Source organism: Ipomoea triloba, chromosome 10, assembly GCF_003576645.1.
Source record: "Ipomoea triloba cultivar NCNSP0323 chromosome 10, ASM357664v1".
NCBI lineage: Eukaryota > Viridiplantae > Streptophyta > Magnoliopsida > Solanales > Convolvulaceae > Ipomoea > Ipomoea triloba.
The window spans coordinates 17,223,092-17,246,400 of NC_044925.1; the positions used below are offsets into that span (position 1 = coordinate 17,223,092).

General features: G+C 38.4%; 1 protein-coding gene across 3 annotated transcripts; it reads left to right on the plus strand.

Annotated features, from left to right (window-relative positions):
* Positions 1 to 1,836: 1,836 nt before the first annotated feature.
* On the plus strand, positions 1,837 to 20,170 carry LOC116032075 (DNA polymerase zeta catalytic subunit). Of its 3 annotated transcripts, none has more exons than XR_004100716.1 (16): positions 1,837 to 2,074; positions 2,251 to 2,333; positions 3,448 to 3,505; positions 4,302 to 4,351; positions 4,448 to 4,560; positions 4,822 to 4,864; positions 10,971 to 11,039; positions 11,766 to 11,921; positions 12,006 to 12,177; positions 12,261 to 12,352; positions 12,439 to 12,618; positions 12,689 to 12,811; positions 13,805 to 17,436; positions 17,698 to 17,812; positions 17,907 to 18,001; positions 18,517 to 18,547. XR_004100716.1 is itself a non-coding variant. In XM_031274477.1 (16 exons), the coding sequence occupies exons 1-16, from the start codon at positions 1,963 to 1,965 to the stop codon at positions 19,857 to 19,859; spliced, it is 5,976 nt and encodes a 1,991-aa protein (XP_031130337.1). In that variant the 5' UTR covers positions 1,837 to 1,962; the 3' UTR covers positions 19,860 to 20,170. The 3 variants fall into 3 exon arrangements, 2 of the variants coding, with proteins under 2 accessions (XP_031130337.1, XP_031130338.1); XM_031274477.1 differs by adding an exon at positions 19,686 to 20,170 and having other exon boundaries at positions 17,698 to 18,001; positions 18,517 to 19,131; XM_031274478.1 differs by lacking the exons at positions 1,837 to 2,074; positions 2,251 to 2,333; positions 3,448 to 3,505; ... (5 more) ...; positions 12,006 to 12,177; positions 12,261 to 12,352 and adding an exon at positions 19,686 to 20,170 and having other exon boundaries at positions 12,452 to 12,618; positions 12,705 to 12,811; positions 17,698 to 18,001; positions 18,517 to 19,131.
* Positions 20,171 to 23,309: the final 3,139 nt, after the last annotated feature.

Here is a 23,309-nt window from a genome sequence, read left to right on the forward strand (position 1 = left end):
TACTTTCAAGTTTCCCTTAAATATGATGTCATAATGTCAATTTATATATATAATTATTTTTAAAAATTAAAAGAAAAAAACTACTTTTTTTTAAAAAAAAAAAGTTCATAAGAAGGTGGAGGAATAGTCCATTTACATTATCAGAATCTCCGATGACTCAACACTGTCGGAGAGTTTTACGTTAGACTAATAAACAGTCGGAAACTCTTCCATAGTTCTATTTCCGGCTATCGAAAATAAACAAAATTCCGATGGAAACTTTCTCATCCACCGTTGCTTCTTGCCATTTCTCACCTTCGCTCACAAAAATCTCAACTCCCTCTCAAATCCCAAAACCTCCTATCTTTCTCTTCCTTCTTCTTGGCCTGGTTCTACCCACTCCCTCTCTTTCTCTTCTCGAAACTCATTCACCAACTAAACACTACCAGTTCTGCAATTTTCTGCCTACTTTCTTTCAATTATTATCATTTTACAGTTATTATTATTTTTAATTAAAAAACAATTCTATATATAATTTGATATTATCATATTTAAGGGAAACTTAGAAGTAACCTATAAAAAATGCTATTTGCACAATTTTTGAGTTTTTAATGGTACAATTGCACACATTTTTGTTCTATGGTTCAATTGCACAATGTGTAAAAGTTGGCCTATTTGAAACTTTTAAATGAGGTTGCTTAGGGACGCTCTCTCTCTAAAATACCAAAAGTTCTCCCTTTCTCTGGTCAAGCTCCGTTCTCTACGGCCGACCTCTGACCGGAGCTCTAATAAAGCTTTGAGCCGGCAGTTACTTCGTCACCACCGCAACAGCTCCCTCACTTCCATCTCCTCCCTCCACTACAACAGTCTGGTCAACCTCCGTACCACCGCCGTCGCTGCCGCCATTGCTCTCTTCCTCCTTCCTGCCGTCGTCGCCTTCTCAACCGCCGCCGCTCTCCTCCGGCCAACAGCCACCGCCTTCCACCTCCACATACCTCCTCTTCCGCTGCCTTCTCTTTCGCCACCGCCCCCTTCGACCAACGGCCACTGCCTTCCATCACTCACTGCACTGCCGTCTCTCGCCACCGGACCACCATAGCCGGTCACCACCACCTCCCTCCTTCGCAGCCAGGCCTCCGCCTCCCACCACCACCCCTCGCCGCACAAGCTTCTTCCTCCCTCCTTCCGTTTTCTTCTCTTTTTAATAAAATTATATATATATATATATATATATATATATATATATATATATATATATATATATATTAGCTAATAGGTAGGTATTGGGGTTTTTGTTTGTAGTCTTGAGCTCCCAACCCTACTTTACCTTTACCCATTTTTCTTCTCCTTTTTATGTTTTTGTCTCCATAATAATTATTGTGTTTCCCTCTCGTTATTTGCACGAGCTTTTTCCTCTCGTTACTTTCACGAGCTTTTAATTTTCATAAGCATAATTTGTTTAGTTTGGCTTCGGTTAATTATTGATCTTATCCTGGGCAACAAGCAAAAAAAGAATGAAGACGAAGGCCCAGATGTTTAATGAAACTTTAAGTTCCCTGAAGGAACATAGCTTCCAAGTTATGAAACAGTCTGCGATTCAAGCTTTTTATAGCATAGTTAGAAAAGTTGTTTCCATATCTGGCTGTGTAAGGAATTGTTTACCATTTTATGGATCGTTGATGTAAACGTTTTATGTTATGATTTAATGAAATAGATCCGTTTACGTTAAAATAAAAATGATGTTGCTTAATTTGAGGGTAAAAATGTCATTTTGCTTTTTATTGAATTTATTAGTCACCGAATACGGCAGTATTAATAGATCCTTGGAGGGAAAACTGGAGAAGGTTGGTTATCGGGAAGCTTACCATGGAAGTTGTACAAAGTCCTCTCCTGCTTTCTCCCACCTGAACCTGATTACCCAACACCAAACCGATTTTCCACTACGCTACTATTTCGTAGTGTCTCCGCAATTGAGGAACCAAAATGGTGAACTCTCAGTCCGATTTGAAGATTTTCAGCGTCCGGATTGTGTCGATGGACTATTACATGTCCCCCCCTATCCCCGGCCTCGACATATCTTATAGCAGTTTCCAGGGTAACTACTTTTCCCCAGTTTAAGCAAGTTAATATGGCAGTAGGATGAGAAAGAATTAGGATTGTTGACTTTAATTTAATTTCAAACAAATGACTATTTGTTTAATTTGAACGGGGAAGTGTTTGAATTAATTGTTGCTAGGGTTTATTTTTGGTGAATTCTCAAATGTTTTGCAGGTGGGAAGGTGAATGAAGTACCTGTTATAAGAGTGTATGGGTCGACTCCGGCTGGTCAAAAGACTTGCTTGCACATTCATGGAGTAAGCTCATTAGTGCCTCAATTGTTTCTATTATTTATATTTTATATTTTTATCAGTGTTCAAAAATCCTGCCTAAGCCCCAGCCGATCGCGTAGCGTATCACCATAATCGGTGGTCTAAGCGGCCTTCTAGGCTCTAACCGACTAGGCCAGCTAGCCGGCCGATTACCTATTGTTCTATTTTTATTTAAATGAGTTATTTCATTTAAAACAACATTTTTTCGAACTAAATAACTCTAAATTGTTCAAATTCTAGATGCTTTTTAGGTTAATATTTAATACGGAGTATTTTAGTATTAATTATTAAAGTATTAAATAATTTATAATTATCAAGTCTTAAAAAAATTAAAAAATAAAAAATACACTGGCGCCGATTAATTGCCGCCTGGCATCTTGGGCGCTAGGCACCCCCTGGGCGCCCGAGGAGTGCCTAGCAATTTTTTCAATCATGGATTTTATAAGTAGGGATTTCATTACAACAAAAAAGAACAAAGATTATACGAGTTTTAACATATCCAAAAAATCAACCAAATTATTCTTAGGTGTGATAGGATGTCTTGACACTGTTGAATTCCATAGGATGATGTCTTTAGATAAATTTAAAGACCACTTTCTGCATTTTCACTACTTTTATGGTGTGATAGGATAGATAATCATATTTGGTTGGTGGCTAATTTTAGATACATTCAATTTGATTCGATGTGTAAACAGTTGAGAGGAGCTTTGTTTTCACTTGCTGGCTCCATTGAGCAACTCACTTCCCAATGTGATTAGAGTCAAATGCCTAAAATCTGATCCAAACATGTTCCTTATACTGGCTTTTCATTAATTGGTCAATTGTGTATTTCTGTAGGATCTAATCATTAATTTTGCATATTCTTGCTTAAAATTGTATTTATTATGGTGATCTATTTATTTTTGATAATGTTTATTACTGGCTGCTGTGACTACCTTTTAGGCTTTTAGTATATTGCAAGTTCTATGTATTTGTATAAATGTTCTCTGTGAATTATACTATTATTGTAATTCCTTATATCATCCAAACTCAGTAGTTTGTTAGACATCAATGCCATTATATGTAAAGCTCTCATAAACTAATTTTTAATGTCCTGCAGGCTCTACCTTATTTTTATGTTCCATGTTCAGATCTCTTCCTTCAACCTGATCAAGAAGGTATGCTACATTTCGAATGAGTACCGTGTAAAAGCATTACCTTTATGATTATAAGTTGTAGCTTGGCTTCTACGAGAAAACAAAAATTGATGAATCATAAGTCATAACCACCAAAGAAAAGTTAACATATGTTTTAAACTTCAGAATTAAATGCCTTTGTGATAACCTCTTAAACATGGTGGATACCAAGGAGCAAAATGCCCATAAAATGATTGATGGAATTAAAAATGCTAAGATGAATGTACAAAATACAAGAAAAGATAATACTAGAGATGAATATATTCAGTGTAACATGCAAGTGGCACCACTTTAAGACAAGTTGAAAATGAATACTTTATGATGGTTTGGACATCTTCAGTTTAGATCAATGGATGCCTTAGGCAGGATAGATAAATGATAGTAATATGAAATAGGCAAGAGAGTTTACACTGACACTTATATGGGTTGAGATTTGTTAAGAAAAGGAATTCTAGTACAGCCATATAGGGCACTAGTACCAAATTAGTTTAAAGAAAGCTGCATGAAGCTGTGAAGTGATAAAATCCATATAGTTGGCTCCAACTAGTTACCTCTCAGCTAAGTGAGTTGATAATTTATAGAAACCCAATTATCAATATTTTGAACTTCTTCAATTTACTTCTACACTCTGGATATACAGCAGATTAGATGCAATAGTACTTGTGCTTCTCTATGATAGTAATAAAGGTAGACAAATATGTGAAGCTCGCATTGAACTGATTTACTTATATATCACTAATATTTTTGCTATATTATTACCTATTACAAAATTTTGAAGGTGAAGAATGCACACGTGGCATATCCCATGCTCTTGAGAAGGCACTAAAGGTATAACCATTTCGGGTGGGGAGTGCTAAACAGCTATCTGACCTGTAACAGTTCCTGTTGTATTGTTACTGATACATGATTTCTAAATTCATACAGCTTAAAGGTAATGTGGCCTCGAAACGTCAGCATGTGCACAGTTGCAGTCTTGTCCGAGCAAAAAAGTTCTATGGTTATCATTCTTCAGAGGAACTATTTGTGAAGATTTATCTGTATCCTGAGTTGGACATCTTGTTATTGTTAATTTATTCATTTATTATGCACTCAATTATTCAATAGTGGAAAAGATAATAAAAGATGAATGCACTATGGTCAGTAACAATGATGCTGGATGCTGGTTTTAGCCTCCAGTTCATATATTTGCAATGTTTAAAGTTCTTTACTTAGTGCTCCATATGTGCTTCTTGTTACTACATGTCCATATTTCATTAATATTTAGAAATTGCAACAGAACTCCTTAACAGAAGTATAAGCTACTATCCACAGGATGTCTCTCGTGCTGCTAATCTTCTTCTGGTACATTATATAGTATATTGGCTTTTTTCTTTTGATTTCCCTTCTTGCATTCACAGTTACAATTTGCCTCATTGATATGCAGCAGCTATGCTCTCTCTGTTTCTGTGAACATTTCTTGCCATTTTCATTTCTTCAAAGAAGCAAAGAGGAAAGAAAGAGGAAGGGAAAGTGAAAATGAAAGAGGGAAAGTGTAAGTAGGAATTAAAGATGGAAAACAAAAAGAAAAAAAGATAAAAAGAAAAAGGATAAGGTGAAGAGTTTAAGAAAAGACCAATTGTCTAGTGTTGAAGACATAATGGAGCATTATCAGGAGCATTATCAGCAGTGGAGTATTATAATATTAGCTAGATAATGTAGTATTAGCTGGGTAGTGGAATAGTGGAGTATTATTAGCAATAATGCTCAGATTTTTAGGCCTCTTGTCTGATTTCTCCTAGTATATATATGTGTACCAATGTATGAATGAAAACACACTGAAATGAAGTAAACAAGAGAGTTTAAGCTACTGCATTTAGTTTGTTAACATGGTATCAGAGCTCAGGGAATGAGCAGTGTCGGAGAAGGGTGGCTGCGCAGGAAGAAGACGACCGGGTCGAGGTGGTGTGACGCCAGAACGCGACACGCTCCGGTGGGAAGTCGTCGCCATCGGAGGGCGACGCCGGTCGAGAAGCCGCACCGTCGTCGGAGTTGTCACGCGCCCTCACGCGCCACCGCCAGAAGCTGCTCGCCGATCCACGCGCCGGCGCGTGCGTGATTTTCCGACGATCTTTTCGGCTGCCGATCGTAACAGTGGGCTCGGCGTGATGAGTAGGGTAGACCTAGATGATCAGGCAGACAGTATGAGTAAGAAATTTTGCTAAGGTACTCTCCAAAATTTGTCAGGCAGTGTGTACGTGAACTGTGCAGTGGTGGGTTGTTCACATTTGATATTCTCCAGGTCTGTCTCTTCTCCTTATTTATTATGGCTGAAGCAAGGAATATTACTGTGGTATCTACACCATCTAAATTAATTGATGTGGTGCTGGCTGCTGATGGGTCTAATTTTGTTGAATGGAAATTTTTGGTTAAAATTAATTTAGATGGAATGGGTAAAGGTGACCATTTAGATAAAGATTGTCCTTCGGGTAATGAAGCTAAAAAGGTGTGGGAAGCAGACGATAAAGCTTTGTTATCAAGGATAATTAACTGTATTGATAGGAAAGTAATTTTATCAATGCAACATTGTACTACTGTTAAAGAAGTATGGGAGTTAGTTTCTGAATGGTTTAGTGGGTCAAGTAACTTGAGGAAATTGTATCAGTTGTCCCAAGATGTTTATCGACCTAATCAAAAAGATAGAAATCTGAGGGATTACTATTATGATTTCAAATGTTTAAGTGAAGCCTTGTGTACTGCAATACCCATCACAACTGATGTGAAGCAAATGAAAGCACAACGTGATCAGTTAATCACCTTTAGTTGGATTTCTGGGCTTAACAAAGAATATGATGTTCTTAGGTCACAATTACTGGGAAACAAGGAGTTAGGGTCATTGGACCAAGTATTCTCTCAGATACAGAATGCAGCAGTAAATATTGACAATAATGAACTTTCCGAAAAGACTGTTTTTGTATCACAGGGAAGCAATGGTGGAAGAAGTGCATTTGTGTCGCAGGGGAGTTATACTTATGAAGGGTATAACAGTCGAGGTGGAGGAAGTCGCCATCGGGGACATGGTGGCCTTGGAAGAGGTCGTGGAGGAGGTCGTGGAGGACCAAGAGTATGTTTCAATTGTGGGGAACCAGGCCATTTCCGAAATCAATGTCCTAAACCACTCAGGCATCAAAGATTTGCTAACACAACTTCTGGGACTGAAGGACATACGGTGGTTATGACAGATGAAGAATTAGCGGCATTCAATCAATTGAAGGCAACCACTTCTATGCAGTCTCCATCCCAATTTCCATCCAATCAACCATCTTCCGCAACCTTTGTGCAAACAGGTAACCCTGTTGCATGTGTGTCTTCTTCATCTACACAGTGGGTTATTGACTCGGGGGCTAGTGACCATATGACAGGTAATCCTAATGTTTTCTCCACATATTTTCCTTCTAAACCTGGGCATACGGTTACTCTAGCAGATGGGTCATTTGTTCCAGTTTTTGGTAGGGGTAGTGCTGATGCAACCTCATCATTACCCCTATCATCTATATTATACCTTCCAAAGTTTCCATTTAATTTACTTTCTATTAGCCAAATCACACGAACTTTGAATTGCTTTGTCTCATTTTTTCCGGGATATTGTATATTTCAGGATCTTTTGACAAAGAAGATTATTGGTAAGGGGAAGGAAGTTGGAGGCCTATACGTATTGGAGCAGTCTATATCTCCGTCTAAGGCCATGTTGAGTGATACCTCCCCTTTCCAGTTACATTGTCGGTATGGTCATCCACCACTATCAACCCTAAAGAAGCTCTTTCCTGGTTTAGAGTCGTTGTCTACTCTGCAGTGTGAGTCGTGTGAGTTTGCTAAGCATTGTAGGGTTTCCTACCCTCCTCGTGTCAATAACAGGGTACGATCTTTGTTTGAACTTGTTCATTCTGATGTTTGGGGTCCTTGTCATGTTACAGGGAAGAATGGGTTTAGATATTTCGTAACTTTTGTGGATGATTTCTCTAGATGTACATGGTTATATCTTATGAAGTCTAGAGATGAGTTATTTACTATCTTTTGTAATTTTTGTGCTGAGATCAAAACCCAGTTTAATAAAGTTATTAAGTGTGTGCGAAGTGACAATGCCCAAGAGTATTTCTCTAAACCATTTTCCAATTACATGAGTCAAAATGGGATAGTTCATCAGTCATCGTGTGTGTATACCCCTCAGCAAAATGGAGTGGCAGAAAGAAAGAATCGTCACCTGTTAGAGGTAGCTCGGGCTATTTTGTTTCAAATGAGAGTGTCTAAGGTCTTTTGGTCTGATGCGGTTCATACTGCATGTTTTCTTATCAATCGGATGCCTTCATCTGTCCTTCAAGGTCAAATTCCTTATTCTTTTGTGTATCCGACAGAACCCCTTTTTCATCTCCCTCCAAAAATATTTGGGTGTACTTGTTTTGTCCAGGATGTTCGTCCTCAAGTTGGGAAACTTGATCCGAAATCACTTAAGTGTTTATTCCTAGGGTACTCGCATACTCAAAAGGGATATAGATGTTACTCACCTGACTTAGGGCGATATTTAGTGTCAGCTGATGTTACGTTCTTTGAAAACATGGTGTTTTCTAGGGGTGTTGGATCATCTGAATGTGAGTCTAATCTAGATGATGACTTCCTCACATACACGATTACCATACCAACAGAGTTTTCCAGGCCCCCTGTCACACATGTTTATACTCGGCGGCCGAGAACTGAAGTGGCATCGCTCGAACAGCAAGAGACTACTTCTTCCTTACCAGAATCTTCGTCAAATGATCCAAATCTTCCTATTGCCCTTCGTAAAGGTAAACGTAGTTGTCAACACCATATTTCTTCTTTTGTGTCTTATAATCACTTGCCAATGTCATCCCGCACATTTGTATCTCGTTTAGATTCTGTGTCAGTTCCAAACACTTTGAGTCAGGCCATAGCTCATGATGGATGGAGACATGCAATGGAAGAGGAGATGGCTGCTCTTGAGGACAATCAGACTTGGGATTTGGTACCCCTCCCAGCTGGTAAGACTGCAATTGGTTGCAAGTGGGTTTATGTTGTGAAAATGAACCCTGATGGGTCGGTGGCTAGACTCAAAGCACGTCTAGTAGCAAAGGGGTATGCACAGACATATGGTGTTGATTATACAGAAACTTTCTCTCCTGTAGCTAAGTTAGCTTCTGTTCGCATCTTTATTTCCTTAGCTGCCTCTAATCATTGGCCCCTGTATCAGTTAGATGTCAAAAATGCCTTTTTGCATGGTGATTTGGTTGAGGAAGTTTACATGGAGCAACCTCCTGGGTTTGTTGCTCAGGGGGAGTCTGGGAAGGTGTGTAAATTGAAGAAATCTCTATATGGCTTGAAGCAATCTCCACGTGCTTGGTTTGGGAGGTTTAGTAATGTGATTTCTGAGTTTGGCATGCAAAGGAGTATGTGTGATCACACTGTCTTTTTTAAGCATACTAATGTTGGGTGCATTCTCTTAGTTATTTATGTTGATGATATAGTGATCACAGGTAGTGACGCAGGAGGAATTGAAACTCTTAAATCTTTCCTCAAGGAAAAGTTTCACACGAAAGATTTGGGAGTGTTGAAGTATTTTCTAGGGATTGAAGTTGCTCGTTCTCAAAAAGGAATATTTCTGTCCCAAAGGAAGTATGTGCTGGATTTGCTTAAAGATACTGGGTTGATGGGGTCAAAACCATACGAGACACCTATGGAACAAGGTATTAGACTTATAGACGGTGAGGGAGAAACCCTTGATTCCCCTGAGAGATATAGGAGGTTGGTGGGAAAATTGAACTATCTCACCATTACACGCCCGGATATTGCTTTCCCGGTAAGTGTGGTAAGTCAGTTCATGCAAGCACCTACCCAAACTCATTGGGAGGCAGCAGTTCGAATTGTAAAATATCTCAAGAATGCGCCAGGCAAAGGTATTCTATATGCTAATCATGGACACATGAGTGTTGAGGCTTTTTCTGATGCAGATTGGGCAGGTTCTTTGAATGACAGGAGATCTACGACAGGATATTGTGTGTTTGTAGGAGGTAATTTGGTCTCCTGGAAGAGCAAGAAACAAACTGTTGTGGCTAGATCCAGTGCAGAATCTGAATATAGGGCGATGGCTCACGTGACATGTGAGATAATTTGGGTGCATAATATTTTGAAGGAGATTGGTGTGGAGGTGATAAAGCCCATACGTCTGTGGTGTGATAACCAAGCGGCTATACACATTTCAAATAATCCGGTGTTTCATGAACGGACCAAACATATTGAGGTGGATTGTCATTTTGTTCGTGAAAAGGTTCAACAAGGTTTACTTTCTATGGCTCATGTTCGTAGTGGCGGTCAACTAGCTGATTTGTTCACCAAAGGACTCAACAGGGACAGGGTTGAATATATATGTAACAAGCTGGGCATGACTAATATCTATGCTCCAGCTTGAGGGGGAGTGTTGAAGACATAATGGAGCATTATCAGGAGCATTATCAGCAGTGGAGTATTATAATATTAGCTAGATAATGTAGTATTAGCTGGGTAGTGGAATAGTGGAGTATTATTAGCAATAATGCTCAGATTTTTAGGCCTCTTGTCTGATTTCTCCTAGTATATATATGTGTACCAATGTATGAATGAAAACACACTGAAATGAAGTAAACAAGAGAGTTTAAGCTACTGCATTTAGTTTGTTAACATCTAGCATGTAATATTTCTCCATCAATTTAACAGAATTGGAAATGGAAGACCAAAGTTGTCCACTTTCCCACAGTAGTTGGATGAAAATTGTCCAATTTGATAGTTAGGTGTTCGAATACCACTATAATCTGTAATTAGTTTTTAAACAACTTATTGGATTATAGTTGGATGCATATATGTTGCCACTTTATCGCTGTGTTTTAACCCTAAGGCTACCTGTCCAGTGGTAATTTGTTCTACTAATTGTCTCCAAGGAGAAGTGCTACTAAGCATAAAGGAAGAATATTTTTAGGAGATTCTCCAGGCTAATTTGGCATTTTGAGCTTTCACTTGCATGGTCTGTTTTTCTTATGCATTGTTGCATATTATACTGGTAGTAGTAAGAGCTTGTATATATATTTTGATGTTCCTTAGAGGCTATTGAAAAGTTTAACCAAATTTTGGTTTTGAGTATACCTCATTTCTTTATCTCTTTTCATCTTTTATTGAAGTTAATACATGGTATGACAATTTCATGTCATGAAGACCTCTATGTATGTACACATCCATGACATATTTACATGGTTAAAACCATATCCTGTGTTTGGCAAATAAGAAAAGGCAATCCACATTCTAAATGGATGTCTCTTTATATTATGTGGACCTCCTTCAATAGTTGAGAAGTACCGCTTTAGTCATTTCAGGTTTATGTAGTTATTTTTGTTATGCAGAGGAATCATTCTTTGTTTCTGTTTCTATGCAGGGTGGAGCTGTGCTAGATAGGGTTTTACAGCCCCACGAATCGCATATACCATTTCTTCTCCAATTCATGGTAATCTTTTGCATTCACAAAAGAGTTTAGGTCTTGTCTAATACTTTGAATTGTCACAACTTCTTTTCTAAGTATTTTGTATACTTCTATGGACAAATCTCTTTCTCTGAGTTTGAAGGTTTTTTTTTTTTTGTTTTTGTTTTTGTTTTTGTTTCATTCAATGAATAATAGATGTTTAAAAAGAAAAAGAAAAAGAAACACCATTCAGGTAATCAGGTTGGAAATATGAATTTGGAAAAAACACAGCAACTAAGCAAGACTGTTCCTCAAGAAAAATGGCATATTTTTATTCTGGATATTCTGTTTGATATGGGAGATAATGATGATTAGTTTTGCAATTTAGAGCGATTTCCTAATCTCTATAAAAATGTTCTCTCTAAATTTTGTTGCAATCTTATTGGGTCAAACAATCTCTGAGGAGCTTATTTTAAAGGGAAATTGGACATATTAGGCCTTTTAATGTATTAGCATGCTTGTGGGTATACTCTATACACAGTATTAATTTTAATGTTTTAACAATGTCTTTGACACTACCAGTAACAGTTTGAAGATCCAACACTGATACCATATCTTAAGCTTTAGGAGTAATATCTTTGTAATATTAACTAGAAAAAATTTCTCAAGTTTAATCTTTATTCTATATTTTCGTACATTTGTTCCATTTTTCTTTTTTACTACTCTACTTGTATGTCTCCTAATATGTATTCACTCTATGAAAACTTCTAGGTTGATTATAACTTGTATGGGATGGGCCATTTACATGTGTCAAAGATGAAATTCCGCTACCCAGTTCCAGATACTTTCTCCCCAAGGAAGTCAAATCACAATGAGCCAAAGAGAACTATTATGGATATTCCTGCTAACACTTCTGCAGATTTTCAGGTTAATTTTCTCAGTTTGTTATTGGCTGCTACTTGTTATCTTGCTATATTAAAAAGAAAAAAACCTTTTTTTGTGAAAACTTAGGCAGATTCAGGTTATGATCCATATTCGGATCCACCAATTTGGATATCGTCCACTATTCCAGATGGTTGGGTCTGGCTGTACTCTAGTCAAGATGATTCTTCATCTGATCAAGCTCTTCCTGCCATGAAGCGTTCAAGTACTTCTGCACTTGAAGGAGACGCTGTTCTTGATGGTTGTTATGTTTTTTATTCACAGAAACTCTTTTTGCTGTTTCCTGAATTGTATGGCTGAAGAACTCTATATATGCATGTGCAGCAATTCTCAATCAACAATTTTTATCATACACATCCCTTTCACAGACATGTTCTAAAGTAAGAATGATTCAATCACTGATACCAATCTGGGAGGTTTGTTCTCAACTGGGATTTCATTCTGGATGCTCCTTTTTTTCATTTTCTGATATGTTTAACCTATTCTGTCTCCTTGGCTTTAGGAGTTTGAAAGGAATGGGATGCATGAGTTGGCCTTACCTCCTGATCCAGGGAAACCACTTCCTGTGGATGTTTTGAGGATACTTTCCAATGGAATTGGATTTGAAGATATTTTTCTGGAACCTGATAATGTGGCTGCTTTATGTTTTCATTCCCAATCAATAAACTCATCCACAGAAGAGGTAATTCGAGTTTAGACATACTAATTCTGTAAACAGCATAAGAAAATTTAAAGAGTTTTTGACATCTTAGGGGAAATCATTTCAAGATGATGATATGGGGAAATCAAATGAGAAGACGAATGCATATCCAAGCCAACTGTCAACTGAATGTTTGGAAATATCCGACAACATTCAATTATCTTCAGGTGTTAAGGTAATTAGTTGGGCTTTCAAGCGTTGACAAGTTCACATTATCAAATTATTCCTCTTTTTCACTTGGTGATCTCTGTTTGGTTTACTTATGCTTATGATTTTAGTGAGTTATTTCTATGGTCTGACTTGAAGGAGCTCATTGCCCTGACCTGACCAGGGGCTCCTATTATGAAGTCTGCTACTGAATTGATGACTTGGTGGCACTGGGACATTCTAGGAATTTTTTTCAGTTCATCTTATTTTTTGATGTTGTTTTTCATTGGTTTGTTTTCTAAAATTGTTTTAATGGAATAGAAAATTCATTCAATTCTGGAGATTTGGTAGTACTCTTTTCTTGGCCCACTTTTTCTGGGAGTACTTAGCTAAAAGAAATTAGAATGTGTTGTTGCACTTGTGTTCTAGTGCATCAAGGGCATATTCTCAGTAATTAAATCAGTTATTCAATGCCTACCAAAGATAATAAAGGGGAAGTACAACTTACATAACAGTGATAACACAATGAAGAAGTTTAAAGTTGGAACCATATCATAAGCTAAAATCTCCTATTTCTTCTTTGTAATGCTAGTTTTTGAAAAGCTGCATGGTATTTATGCTTCAGTTTGAGTTGTTCCTTATACCTCATCTCTGGGTCTTTTAGAACTTTTGACTACAACATTACATCTTGAAGTTGAATGATACATGGATACAGAGATAACGCAGAGAGTTATGGATCCAATTTTGTTATCCTCTATGTGGCTCTACACATGTTCTTAAAGTAGATCTTTAATGTATTTTTTGAGAGGCACAACTGTTGATTTTTACTGACTGATCTGCACACAGAAAGATGATATTGGCCATTTGATCATCTACTATGTTCTATTCACTGTTGTGATGTCTGGTCAGACTTTTTGGATGTTATGTAGTTTGACTTTTGTTTTCTTCTGCACTGAAAATCACTGCTTCAAATAATTTTCTCTATAATATATTTCTGATTTATTTATAGTAACAATTTCAGGTTTCAGATCATGATGCTTTGGGGATTCTGAATTGGCTTGCATCTTCTCAAGCTGCTGAAGATATAAACTCAGATGATGACCTTGCTCGTGAGACCATTTTGAGTCCCTTAATGCCTGCAACAACCTTAGATAAGGTTTTAGAGAAAGCCCATGCGGATTATGAAAATGAATCTCAACAAGAGTGTGAGGACATCCTTGATACTGTACAGGATAGAGCTAACATCGAAGGATTCGATGGGAGAGCTGCTGATTTGATTGATTCTAATCATTCATGCAAGACTTCTTCAGACAGAATGATACCTCAAGTGGATGGATCTTCTGATAGTTTTGATGCATTTTCATGTGATGGTAAGTCACACCATAAATCTGGGGCCCCTTCAGGAACTGATTCATGGGACGATGCTCATTTGGCTATGATCAGTAACCGGAAAAAGAGAAGACAAAAGTGGGGCTCTTTGCCTGTTTCATCTGGTCAGAGAACGAGTGATCTTTCACCTTCTACTGCACTAAGCACAATCAGCAGATGTGGCAATCACATAAAAGATGATTCAGGATTGCCTTATAGTGTAGGAAGTGGAGCAAACTTATCTCCCAGTATAGTAAAGGGATCAACCAAAGAGATAATGGTTAACTGCTCTATGCGGGACCTGATGAGAAAGAAACGTTACTACCGTGCTGAACCATCTGAATGCAGGGCTCAGATAAAAAAATCCCCATCTGATGAGGAAGACAAAGGTTCACTTTATATTGGACAGACACTTGATGAGCAAGAACCATCTGAATGCAGGGCTCAGATAAAAAAATCCCCATCTGATGAGGAAGAAAAAGGTTCACTTTATATTGGACAGACACTTGATGAGCAATACAAAATCCCCTTTGCTTACTCCATGAACATGAATTCGGGTGCTATTCAGCAGAGAGAATGTGATGGGACTAACTCATGTACTGCATTTCAGATGCATTATGAACCTTATGATGCCAAAACTGACAATTTGGCAAATGGTAAGTTGCCTATTTACTCTGGTGATTGCAATACATTGCCAAGAGACTCATCAAATGTTGAACCATGCCATTCTTTTGGAGGAAGTGATGTTCGGGGAGTTAGTGAAGCAGGTGTAGATTTGCAGAACAGTGGATTTAGTGGTGCACCACTATTGAATAAGAAAACTGATCCATCAGAGCAATATTCTCATTTTAAGAGTTCTGTGTGTGCAGTTCAGATAAAACATTGTGCATCTAATGGTTGTGAAAATATGGACATCAATATTAACAGTACTAAACCTTTACCTACTGATGTTGTTTATTCTGAGTTTGTTCCACATGCTCAATCATCAGAATTTGCAAGTGAGAATAAATCTTCTGGTGGTGAGAAAGTGCTCCAACGTGATGCAATTGATTCAAGTTGCCAATCTTCTTCAATTGGAGGTGTAACTTTTAAGGATGGAGGTGCAACTTGTGCAGAAATAGATCTTCTACAAATGACTGATAAGACTGGTTTTACTGCCCATAAGAAAAGTAATGATGGAATTTCTTCTCAGAAAGGAGTTCCTGATGAACTTCGTCCTTTCTTTGGGATGGATTGCCTGGTAGAAGGAGATTGTTACAATTGTAGAACATTGGACCATAACCATCGTCAAGGAGGTCTATTGGGTGTACCTATCCACTATCAAAATGATGGTTCCTATCTATTCATGTTGACCCCTGTCTTTAGACCACCACAAACCAAATGTGTTGAGAGATGGCTGACACTTGATTCCACAGATGTTTCTGAAGAGAACAAAGTTGTATGTCCAGCACTTGCTCCATCAATTAAGGAATCCTCTAGTGAGGCAGTAGGCTTGCAGAATTCTCGGGCTTTGAGTGGTAGTCAGCCTCTGATAGAACCTGTGCCTGCGTCAGATCTAAAGCCTAATCTAGATCTGATAAATCAGCAGCATAAAGGAAGTCATAATATGGAATTGGAGCATTTTCATGATGATATCAAAGTAATTCCACAATGTAAGGAGGATATGTTAAAATGTAAACCATCAACTGATTTCTCAGAGGATATATCTCAGATATCAGGCCCTGATAGAAAATCAAAGCTCACTCCTCTGAGTCAAATTGGTTTCCGGGACTCTGCAAGTATTGGTTGTGGGCAGCAGCTAACATTATTGAGCATAGAAGTCCAAGCAGAATGTAGGGGTGATCTAAGACCTGACCCTCGATTTGATGCTGTCAGTATTATAGTTCTTGTTATTCAGGAAGATGATGACCCTATAGCTGATTCTTATGTTCTCCTGCATTGCAATGGTGCACCTGTTCAAAGAAACCTTTATGGATTGTCTGGATGCAAGCTTTTGGGTTTCTCTGAAGAGACGCACTTGTTTACACAATTTGTGAAGATATTTTCTTGTATTGATCCAGATGTTTTGATGGGCTGGGATATTCAAGGTGGTTCCCTTGGTTTTCTTGCAGAAAGGGCTGCACATCTTGGTTTTGATTTGCTAAATAAAATTTCTCGTACACCATCAGAGACCAATGCAACTTCTAGATGCTATGAGGAAGAAAAACTAAGTGATCTTTTCTCTGAGTCTATAATAACTGATTCTGTGCTTCATGATGATGCTATGATAATCGATGATGAATGGGGTAGAACACATGCCAGTGGTATCCATGTTGGTGGTAGAATTGTTCTTAACATTTGGCGTTTAATGCGCGGTGAAGTTAAGCTTAATATGTATACAATGGAAACTGTGGCTGAAGCAGTGCTGAGACGAAAAGTTCCTTCCATTCCTAGCAAGGTATTGACAAATTGGTTTTTAAGTGGACCTGGACGTGCCCGATTTAGATGCATAGAATATATTTTGGATAGAGCAAAGTTGAACCTTCAGATTATGACTCAACTTGATATGATAAATCGGACATCAGAACTTGCACGAATCTTTGGCATTGATTTTTTTTCAGTTCTCTCACGAGGTTCACAGTACCGTGTGGAATCTATGTTTCTAAGACTGGCTCATACACAAAACTATATTGCCATCTCCCCTGGTAACCAACAAGTAGCTTTTCAGCCTGCAATGGAATGTCTGCCTCTTGTAATGGAACCAGAATCTGGATTTTATGCAGATCCTGTTGTTGTTCTTGATTTTCAATCACTTTATCCATCAATGATAATTGCATACAATCTCTGCTATAGTACTTGCCTTGGAAAAGTCACTGCTTCGAAGTCCAATATCCTTGGTGTTAGTTCTTATTCACCTGATAGAAATGTTTTACGAAAATTAAAACATAAAATACTTCTAACACCAAATGGAGTTATGTTTGTGCCTTCTGAGGTTCGTAAAGGAGTACTTCCCCGCTTGTTGGAAGAACTATTATCAACTAGGATTATGGTCAAACAAGCCATGAAGAAGTTAGCTGCTTCTGAGAAGGTACTTCACCGGATATTCAATGCGAGACAACTTGCATTGAAACTAATATCAAATGTGACTTATGGTTATACAGCTGCTGGATTTAGTGGGCGAATGCCCTGTGCTGAGCTTGCTGACTGTATAGTTCAATGTGGCCGCAGAACACTGGAAAATGCAATTTCATTTGTAAATACAAATGATAAATGGAAGGCTAAAGTTATTTATGGTGATACTGACAGGTGCGGAATTTTCTTTGAATTGTTCTGTATTGAATACAACTAGTTTTCATAGCTAATTTTTTATGAGTAAAAGTTGTCATCCTATTATTTTGGAAAAACAAGCATTTATATACTGACATAAGTTTGAAAGTAGTTTACTTTATTATTTAATCTAGTTGGATTTGGTTGTGCTTCCTAGGCTCAAATTGAAATGAAATTTATTTCGTTTCGTTAAATACAATTCCTGTTTATTTTAGTTAATGATTTCATCTGTTTGTCCAGCATGTTTGTACTACTCAAAGGACGATCTCTTAAAGAAGCCTTTCAAATTGGTCATGAAATTGCTTCCGAAGTGTCTGCAATGAGTCCTAATCCAGTCACTTTAAAAATGGAAAAGGTTTACCACCCATGTTTTCTCATTACCAAGAAACGATATGTTGGCTATAGTTATGAGAGTCCTGATCAGAGCAAACCAATATTTGATGCTAAAGGTATTGAGACTGTAAGGAGGGATTCATGTGGAGCCGTGTGCAAGACAATGGAACGATCACTGAGACTCTTTTTTGAGCATCATGACATTGAGAAGGTACTGCACGTGACTTTTAGATTCATCAAAGTTTTTGAAATGCTGACCTTTGAATTCATAATAAGTACATGCATTCAATCTTACCTTCCTAAAATTTGTGGTTTGACTTGCACTAATTTTGATATCTTTGACATTCAAGAATTGATGCTCTGTTGATCTTTTCTAAAATAATCACCTTTGTAGAAGATAGCCCTCATAATGTTTTTTTTTATTCAACTATTTTCTTGTTAATTGCAAAAGGAGCTTGTTTTATGCCAGAGGTTATTAGAGTTGAGTCATAATTCATTAGTATCCTTGGTTTGTCTTAAAATACCACTTTGGCAAATGCATTTAAACTTTAAAGCCCAACTTACATTTTAGTATATTGATTCCTATATATGTGAATTCTGATTTCCCCACTTTAGAATTTCTTTTTAATGATTAATGTTTTTGTGGATTCTTATTGGACATAGTTTGTATTAAAGTAATAAATTAAAGTTAAAAATAAAATTTCATCTCCTTTTGTTTATTTTTAGGTTAAATCATACCTGCTACGGCAGTGGAAAAGGATTATGTCTGGCAGAGTTGATCTGCAGGATTTTGTTTTTGCAAAGGAGGTGCGCTTAGGTACTTACCGTGCACGGGCTTCTTCACTTCCTCCTGCAGCAATTGTTGCAACTAAAGCAATGAGAACAGACCCTAGAGCTGAACCACGCTATGCGGAGCGAGTACCTTATGTTGTTGTTCATGGTGAACCTGGTGCTCGGCTTGCTGATGTTGTGGTTGATCCTTTCGATCTTTTAACTATTGATTCACCTTACAGGGTAAATGACATGTATTACATCCAGAAACAAATTATCCCAGCTTTGCAGCGAGTCTTTGGGCTTGTAGGAGCTGACTTGAACCAATGGCTTCAAGGGATGCCTAGACCAGAGCGGGAAGCCATTGGGAAACGCGGTGTCTTTGCTCCAAATGCTCAAAGAACAAGAATTGATTATTATTACCTTTCAAAACATTGTATCCTGTGTGGTGAGCTTGTTCAGGCATTTGCTTTTCTCTGCCATAATTGTTCTAAGAATGAAGCTAGTGTTGCTGTAGCTTTGACCGGAAGGACCTCTAAACTGGAAAGAGACATTCATCACCTTGTTGCTGTGAGTATCATTATTATTAAGGATTTCAAGTTATTTGATGTGGATGCCTTATCACATTTTGTGGTTTCATTTGGTTGCATTAATTGATTAGTAGCAATATTTAGAATCCAAGTTATGATCTTAGTTTAATAAAATAAAAAAAAAACGCCGTTTAATGCTAATTTGCTGTTCTTGTCTGATAATAGGTGCAACTTTCTATATTGCAGTATTCCATCGGATTTTTATTGTTTTATATTTATTTCCTTTCCCCACACCTTCCCACTTGTTACGAAAGTAAAGAGAAGATTTCTGAATATGCTGCCTTATACTGTCATATAGAATACAAAGCCCTATAAATAGGTACTAGAAGGCTACGAATAGGAAACAAGTTTCCATATGCCTACCTACCTAAATCCTGACTGCATATATTATTCCATATATATTCCATAACACCACTTATCCAGAAATATGAAGTGTGGCTATAGAGCTCTCATATACTCCATAAAATACACAGCTGCATAAATTTATCTTTCTGATGAGATGAATTCCTTTATGTTATTTTCACCTTCTTCTAGATATGCCGGCATTGTGGAGGGGGAGATTGGGTTTTAGAAAGTGGGGTGAAATGCACATCTCTTGCGTGCTCCATTTTCTATGAAAGGAGGAAGATTCAGAAAGAACTACAATCGCTTTCTGCAGCAGCTTCAGAAGCAGGTTTTTATCCCGGGTGTGTGGTTGAGTGGTTCTGACTTTTACAGATCGAATAATACTTGTAGTATATTATGATTATACAACCAAAAAGGGTGAAAAACAGCAGGGTCTTGCACTCTTGCAGCCTGCAAAACTTTTGTTTTATGTTTCTTGATATACATACATTAGCTAACCTTAATATGTAAAGCGTGAGTTCTGAATAGAAGAAAGTGCCAAAAGTCTATATATATTTGTAGGGTCTTGACATTGTTCAGGTCGTAAGAAATTGTGTTGTAGTTTGGAATTGAGTTGAAATATATTTGTCATTCATACTTAGCGGTTTGAAATACGAGTACCAATTGTTTGTTCTCCTCACTTGTATGTACAACTCAGTGTTGGTGTTTGGAGTAATAATGTGTTGTTGGAAATTTATAGCCATTTTCATTTTTGGTCCCACTGTTATTGAGGCATTGTCAATTTTAGTCCACTTCATTAATTTTTGTCACATTACGGCCAGTCTTATTTAGTTCTTGTCACTTTTAGTCCACCGTTAAAATTTTTGTCAAATGGTTATCCAAAACAATGGTATTTTTAGTCTTTTCATGCTTTGGTCATCTCATTGACCCTTTTCCTTACACATTTCCATCCAATGAAGAGGTCCGACGGAAGCCATGTGACCCACATTACAAAGCTATGGCTTTCGCCGAACCTCTTCATTGTATGAAAATGTGTAAGGAAGACCACTGCAAAGGGTAAAGGAGATGATCAAAGCATGAAAAGATCAAAATATCCCTATTTTGGACGGTTATTTGACGAAAATTTTAACGGTGGACTAAAAGTGTTAAGAACTAAATAAGATTGGCCGTAATGTGGCAAAAATAGATGAAGTGGACTAAAATTGGCAATGCCCCAATAACAGTAGGACCAAAAGTGGAAATGACTCAAATTTATATATAGTAAATGTATGATCAAATTTATATATAGTAAATGTATGTCTGAAAATTTTAAATATGTTATTAAACGTAAATAATTATTTGAAAGTTGTGAATTTAAAATATTATTTTAAATTTAGTACAAGTTTTATTAAAAGTTACGGAGTATTTGATTTTGATTTGGATAGGAAGTTTTGTCAAGGTCTATTGATTCATTCATGTTATTCGAGGTACATTTTTAATATACTAACAGGGCGTTTTGGATATTACTTCAAAAAAAACTTTTTTTTTTCTCTCTCGGTTGTCGAGTCTCTCTCCCTTTTTTTTAGGGTTTTTGCTTTTTTCCGCTTTCTAGGGTTTGGTTTGTGCTCCTGTTTGTTTTCATGGCTGGTAACGTTGACGTCGAGGGTGACCTGGTTGATCGCTATGCAAACATGGCGTTAGGGGAGGAAGCCGATGGCATCTCGTTTGCTCTCTCGGAGATGCAACATGTGATCCCGCCTCCTGAGCGTCAGGTTTGGTCGCTGGTTGGAAGGTTTTTAGCCATCAAGCCAATCAAGTTTGACTACATGCAGAATACTATGTCGAATGTTTGGCATCCTGTTCATGGCGTGCGTATTCTTGAAGTCCGTCCTAATCTGTTTGAGTTCCAGTTCTTTCACCCGAAGGAGGCGCAGAGGATTATCGATGATGGTCCATGGTCCTTTGAGAACTGTATGTTGGCGTGTTGCCCTTTGCCATCTGGTGAACAGGCCGCGAATGTCGTGATTGATACAATAACGATGTGGGTTCAAATCTTTGATCTCCCCTCTGGTTATTCATCGAGTGCAGTGTTAGAGATGATTGGTAATTTTCTGGGAAAGTTTGTGAAGCATGATGTGGTTAATACTGAGGCCACTTGCAGAAGCTTCCGACGTGTTCGTGTGGAGTTTACTAAGCGGCGTGTTCCGGTATGAGAGACTAGCGACTTTCTGTTTCTTTTGCGGGAAGTTGGGGCATTCTGATAAGTTCTGTGCGGCTGCTCTAGATTCGTTGCTGACTCCGGATCAGTATCCGTATGGACCGAGTTTGAGGGCTGTTGGGGGAAGGCTGCGAGCGCAACAAAGATCCCAGTGGCTTGTGGGTGAAAATATGGCACCGGTGGATTTAAACAATACTGTTTCTGCAGAGCATGCTACTGTTAGTGATGAGCTGTTGGCCATTGAACCTAAACGTAAGAGAGGGGACGTGTCAGGCAGTGTTGACTCTATGGTTATTGACGGTTCAAAAAACTTGTTTGTGGCGGGTTCTGGTTTCCAGACCCGCCCTTCTCAATGAGTATTTTAAGTTGGAATTGCCGTGGCTTGGGCAATCCACGGACAATTCGTGAAGTGGTAAACCTAGTGTCTAGTAAGAAGCCAGATTTTGTTTATCTTATGGAAACTAAAGTAGGAAGGGAGCATGCTGAACGGTTGAGAGTCAAGTTAGGTTTTGAAGGGTTGTTTTATGTTGATAGGGTGGGGTTGAGCGGTGGTTTGGCTTTGTTATGGAGGAAGAATAACACGGCAAATCTGTTAAGTTTCTCGAGAAATCATGTGGACATCATCGTTAATATTGATGGCTTTCCACCGTGGAGAATGACTTGTTTTTATGGATTTCCGGAGCGCAGCATGAGAGGTGACTCGTGGAATCTACTTAGGACCCTTAGAGCTCGCTCTACTCTTCCGTGGGTGGTCATTGGGGACTTCAATGATCTTGTTTCTCAACGGGAGAAGAGGGGTCGTATTCCTCACCCTGAGGGTCTTCTACGTGGGTTCGGGGAGGTGCTTGATGATTGTGGGTTACTACAGGTCAATGCGGTGGGCTACCCTTTCACTTGGGAAAGGGGTAGGGGTACAGAGGCGTGGGTGGAGGAGCGGTTGGATAGGGTGATGGCAAATAGCGACTGGTGTGGAATTCATGAAGCAGTGAGAGTGATAAATTGTCTTACGAGGTCGTCTGACCATTCGGCAATTTTTCTGGATATTTATGCGTCTTTAAGAGGGAGCCGGAGGGGTGTTAGTCGATTCCGTTTTGAGATGGCATGGGTTCTTGATGAGGGATGTCATGGTGTTGTGGAGGAAGCCTGGAATGAGGGTCGACATTTGGGGCTCATGGATTGTGTTAAGGGGTGCGGTGATCGGTTGATGGCTTGGGGTGGTGATCGGTTTCACAAGTTTGGTAAAAAAATCAATAGGTTGCGCAAGGAGCTCCAAAAGTGGCGTGGTTACACTGATCCTTTTTTTCTCTCTGAGTTTCGCAGGCTTGACCAGGAATTATCCCTCCTTGAGGCTCAAGAGGATGCTTTCTGGAAACAGCAGGCCAAACAACACTGGCTGCAGGGAGCTGATGCGAACACACGCTTCTATCATAGGTATGCTTCTACCCGAAAACGCAAGAACACTATTTTGAAACTTAGGGATGCTGCTGGTAGTTGGGTAGAGGGAGAGGCTCTTAATTATGTTATTCTGAATTACTATGACAAAATATTTTTATCTGATGTGGGCATGATTAATGAGGTTGATTTCTTTTCATCTGTTACCCCCCCCCCCCCCCCCC